The 5000-nt window shown below is 48.1% G+C and overlaps 3 protein-coding genes across 4 annotated transcripts in view; all 3 read right to left on the reverse strand.

Moving 5' to 3' along the window:
- Positions 1-2299, reverse strand: part of LOC103039776 (noggin-2-like) — a 2366-nt gene extending 67 nt beyond the window's left edge. Inside the window, exon 1 of the mRNA XM_007242783.4 lies at positions 1-2299. This exon is cut by the window's left edge and continues 67 nt beyond it. Within this exon, the coding sequence (XP_007242845.2) occupies positions 625-1278 (654 nt within the window). The 5' untranslated portion in view covers positions 1279-2299 and the 3' untranslated portion in view covers positions 1-624.
- The window catches only part of LOC125797555 (netrin-3-like), a 275873-nt gene that overhangs the window by 78187 nt on the left and 192686 nt on the right, over positions 1-5000 (reverse strand). The window lies entirely within an intron of this gene.
- LOC125780423 (noggin-2-like) overlaps positions 1-5000 on the reverse strand; it is a 215848-nt gene that overhangs the window by 67 nt on the left and 210781 nt on the right. Inside the window, exon 2 of one of the 2 annotated variants that reach the window (XM_049474022.1) lies at positions 1-499. This exon is cut by the window's left edge and continues 67 nt beyond it. The gene's annotated coding sequence lies outside the window, so the exon portion shown is untranslated. Of the gene's footprint in view, positions 504-5000 lie in introns of both variants that reach the window. The other variant, XM_049474020.1, reaches the window with a different exon arrangement.

Raw genomic sequence — 5000 nt, forward strand, 5'->3', positions numbered from 1 at the left:
TAAAATATACTCCTTTAGTATTTCTTTATTACTGTAGAGATTATAATCTCCTGTAGGCGGCGCTGCAGCGAGCGAGTGGTGGAGAGGAAGTAGCTCCTCCCTGGAGCGGAAATGACACAATGGTCCGGTTTCATTTCTTTTCAAAGAAAAATATTTCAAAACAAACAAACAAACAAATATACAACACAAATAATAGCTGCATTCATTTCATACTTATAAATATGTACAATATGGAGCTAATCTGAATCACAACGCTATAAAAAAATAGATTCGCTATACGGCGCCACAAATAAACAGTGCAATAGAAACGACTTATTATTATTATCATTATCATTATTACTATTATTGCTATTATTATTATTAATATTATTATTATTATTATGTCTCTTCAGTCTCTTCAGTCCGCATCCTGATGGACGCACAGGCAGCACTCCCTCATCCTCTCGCGCTCACTCTCACCCGTAAATGCATTCTCTCAATCTCTCACTTTCACACCTCTCTCTCTCTCATGCTCTGGCACAGTCTCACAATATTGCATTCTCTCATACACACACACACACACACACACACACGTGCACACTCTCACGCTCTGGCTATCTGCTCATTCGCTTTCGCGCTCCCAGCTCAGCAGGAGCACTTGCACTCAGAGATGATGGGGTACTGCACGGGGATCCAGGTGCAGTACTTCTGCCGCAGGAAGCCCTGGCAGTACCAGCGCAGGAAGGTCTTGGTGACGGATTTGACGGGTTTGCAGAACATGCCCTCGGGCAGGGAGCAGGACCGCTCGCCGAAGCAGGTGCCCTCCTTAACGTAGCGCGGCCAGAAGCGCACGCCCAGGTCCTTCCAGCCGTACAGTACGGGGCAGTGAGTGTACGTCCACAAGAACTGTACCAGCTTCCGCCGCGCCTTCTTGCCCAGCCGGAGGCGGGCGCCGTAGGGCGTGGCGGTGAGGTCTAGTTTCCGAAAGTCTGCGGGCACGGCACCGGGTGGCGGCGGGACGGCCCTGGTGCTGACGTTGAGGTGCTGCGGAGCGCCGATGGACATGAAGCCGGGGTCGAAGTGGCTGCCCAGCTTTTTGCGCAGCGTCCGCTCGCTCAGGTCCTGCTCGCGAGGGTCGTACTCCGGGTCCGGGACCTCCTTTAGGTCCGGGACCGGCAGGTGGTCGCTGGGTTGGGGGCGGAGGCGCAGATAGTGCTGGGCAGCGGCCGGACGGGCGCAGGGCAGCGGCAGCAGCAGCGGCAGCAGCAGGAGTCCCATGATCCCACGTGGGAGTCCCATGGCTGTCAGTGTGGAGTCTCCGGACAGGCGGGGTCACCGTCCGGATCACAGCGGCATAAATAGTCCCGCAGACAGCACGGGCAAGACGATCCTTTTAATAGTGTGTGTGAGCAGCGTTGGTCTCTCACACACACACACACACACACACACACTCTCGCTCACACACTCTCGCTCTCGGGCCGGCTGGCTGTATCCGGGCGCTCCTCGTGCTCCTATATATATCTGTATATATAAAAGGTGATGCAATCCGGCACCGTCTCGGAAATAACGATAAATAACAACAACAACAAAAACACTCGTCTCTCAACGTTTCCGAAAATGCAAAGAGAGATCTAACAGTTTCCGCAGCAGCCCGTCCCCATGGCAACAAGTCCTGCAGAGCTTCAGATCAGCAGCATCAGAAGTTTTAATGTGGAGAGAAACTTTTCAGGAGCGAGTGATCCAGCCTCTCGCGCCCCCTCCTCCTCCTCCACCTCCTCCTCCTCCCGCCGCTCCTCTGGGTGGTCGTGGTGGTCTCCCTCAGCAGCAGCCAGTCAGCACCATGGCGGCGTGGTGGCGCACCACAACCAGCGGCGACGGAGAGTCTTCCTCTGAGGCTCGGCGCGCGACATTGGAATGAAGAAGGCTCTCGCACCCCCTCCTCCTCCTGCTCTCGCGCCCTGGCGTGCGCTCTCACCCCTGGATGCGCGCGTGCTGTCTCTGGGCGTCCCGGTAAATGTCACACAGACTCAGTGTCCCAATGTTATTTTTACTTTCTCTCTCTCTCTCTCTCGTTCTCGCGCCGGCTCCAGGCTGTCCCGTGCGAGGGGTTCAGTCTCCCTCCTGCAGTACCCGTCTCTCTCTCTGCTCTCATTCACAGCTCTCTCCCCCTGTGTGAGCGCCTCTCTCGCGCCGCTGTGGCCGGCTGTCCCCTCGTGCCCCCCCGCTGTCGCGCTGAGTGAGAGTGAGAGCTGTAAGAGCGCAGCGCGAATAGTGCTGAGAACTCCTCTCACTCCCACATTAAATACACCCCCCACCCCACCTCCCCACCCCAACCCAGCCCACCAACACCACTCTCAGCATGACTGACAGCACACACACTACACACACACTACACACACAAACACACACACACACACTACACACTACACACACACTACACACACACTACACACACAAACACACACACACTACACACACAAACACACACACACACACACACTACACACACACTACACACACTACACACTACACACACACACAAACACACACACACTACACACACACTACACACACACACACTACACACACACTACAAACACACACACACTACACACACACTACACACACAAACACACACACACTACACACACACAAACACACACAAACACACTACACACTACACACACACACAAACACACACAAACACACACACACACTACACACACACAAACACACACACACTACACACACACACACTACACACACACAAACACACACACTACACACACACAAACACACACAAACACACACACACACTACACACACACACACTACACACACAAACACACACACTAACACACACACTAACACACACACACACACAAACACTACACACACACACACTACACACACAGAAACACACACTAAACACACACTACACACACACAAACACTACACACACAAACACTACACACACACACTACACACACTATACACACACACTATACACACTACACACACACTACACACAGACACACAAACACTACACACACACACACTACACACTCACACAAACACACACACACACACACTCACACACATACTCAAACACTACACACACTACACACAATATACACACAATATACACACACTATACACACACACACAAACACTACACACACACACTACACACACACACTGCACACACACACACACAAACACTACACACAAACACTACACACAAACACTCAAACACTACACACACACAAACACACACACACTACACACACACACTCACACAAACACTACACACACACACACACACACAAACACTACACACACACACAAACACTACACACACACACTCACACACACATATTCAAACACTACACACACACACACATCTTCTCACATAATGTAAACATGTACAGGCCATTTGATTTGAAAAATTGTTCCAGCATTGAATCGTGACCCAAAAAATCAAATCGCCAGAAACTGAGAGATTCACACCACTTGTAGTGTCTCTGTGTGTGTAGTGTTTGTGCAGTGTGTGTGTGTGTGTGTGTATAGTCAGTGTCTGTGTATGTGTATGAGTGAGTAGTGTGTGTGTGTGTGTGTGTGTGTATAATGTGTGTGTGTGTATAGTGTGTGTGTGTGTGTGTGTGTGTATAGTGTGTGTGTGTGTATAGTGTGTGTGTGTGTATAGTGTGTGTGTGTGTGTGTGTATAATGTGTGTGTGTGTATAATGTGTGTGTGTGTATAGTGTGTGTGTGTGTGTGTGTATAGTGTGTGAGTGTGTGTGTGTGTGTATAGTGTGTGTGTGTATAGTGTGTGTGTGTGTATAGTGTGTGTGTGTGTATAGTGTGTGTATTGTGTGTGTGTGTATAGTGTGTGTGTGTGTATAGTGTGTGTATTGTGTGTGTGTGTATAGTGTGTGTGTGTATAGTGTGTGTGTGTATAGTGTGTGTATTTTGTGTGTGTGTATAGTGTGTGTGTGTATAGTGTGTGTGTGTGTATAGTGTGTGTGTGTGTGTGTATAGTGTGTGTGTGTGTATAGTGTGTGTATTGTGTGTGTGTGTATAGTGTGTGTGTGTGTATAGTGTGTGTATTGTGTGTGTGTATAGTGTGTGTGTGTGTATAGTGTGTGTATTGTGTGTGTGTGTATAGTGTGTGTGTGTGTGTATAGTGTGTGTGTGTGTATAGTGTGTGTGTGTGTGTATAGTGTGTGTATAGTGTGTGTGTGTATAGTGTGTGTGTGTGTGTGTGTGTGTGTGTGTGTGTGTGTGTATAGTGTGTGTGTATAGTGTGTGAGTGTGTGTGTGTATAGTGTGTGTGTGTATAGTGTGTGTGTGTGTGTATAGTGTGTGTGTGTATAGTGTGTGTATAGTGTGTGTGTGTATAGTGTGTGTGTGTGTATAGTGTGTGTGTGTATAGTGTGTGTATAGTGTGTGTGTATAGTGTGTGTGTATAGTGTGTGTGTGTAGTGTGTGTGTGTATAGTGTGTGTGTATAGTGTGTAGTGTGTGTGTGTGTATAGTGTATGTGTGTGTATAGAGTGTGTGTGTGTGTATAGTGTGTGTGTGTGTGTGTTTGTGTGTGTGTGTATAGTGTGTGTGTGTGTGTGTGTGTGCGTGTGTGTGTATAATGTGTGTGTGTATAGTGTGTGTATAGTGTGTGTGTGTGTGTATGTGTATAGTGTGTGTGTGTGTGTATAGTGTGTGTGTGTGTGTATAATGTGTGTGTGTATAGTGTGTGTGTGTGTGTGTATGTGTATAGTGTGTGTGTGTGTGTGTGTGTGTATAGTGTGTATAGTGTGTGTGTGTGTGTGTGTGTGTGTATGTGTATAGTGTGTATAGTGTGTGTGTGTGTGTATGTGTATAGTGTGTATAGTGTGTGTGTGTGTGTATAGTGTGTGTGTGTATAGTGTGTATAGTGTGTGTGTATAGTGTGTGTGTGTAGTGTGTGTGTGTGTATAGTGTGTGTATAGTGTGTGTGTGTGTATAGTGTGTGTATAGTGTGTGT

Source organism: Astyanax mexicanus, unplaced genomic scaffold (genome assembly GCF_023375975.1).
Source record: "Astyanax mexicanus isolate ESR-SI-001 unplaced genomic scaffold, AstMex3_surface scaffold_50, whole genome shotgun sequence".
In the NCBI taxonomy this organism is placed as follows: domain Eukaryota; kingdom Metazoa; phylum Chordata; class Actinopteri; order Characiformes; family Acestrorhamphidae; genus Astyanax; species Astyanax mexicanus.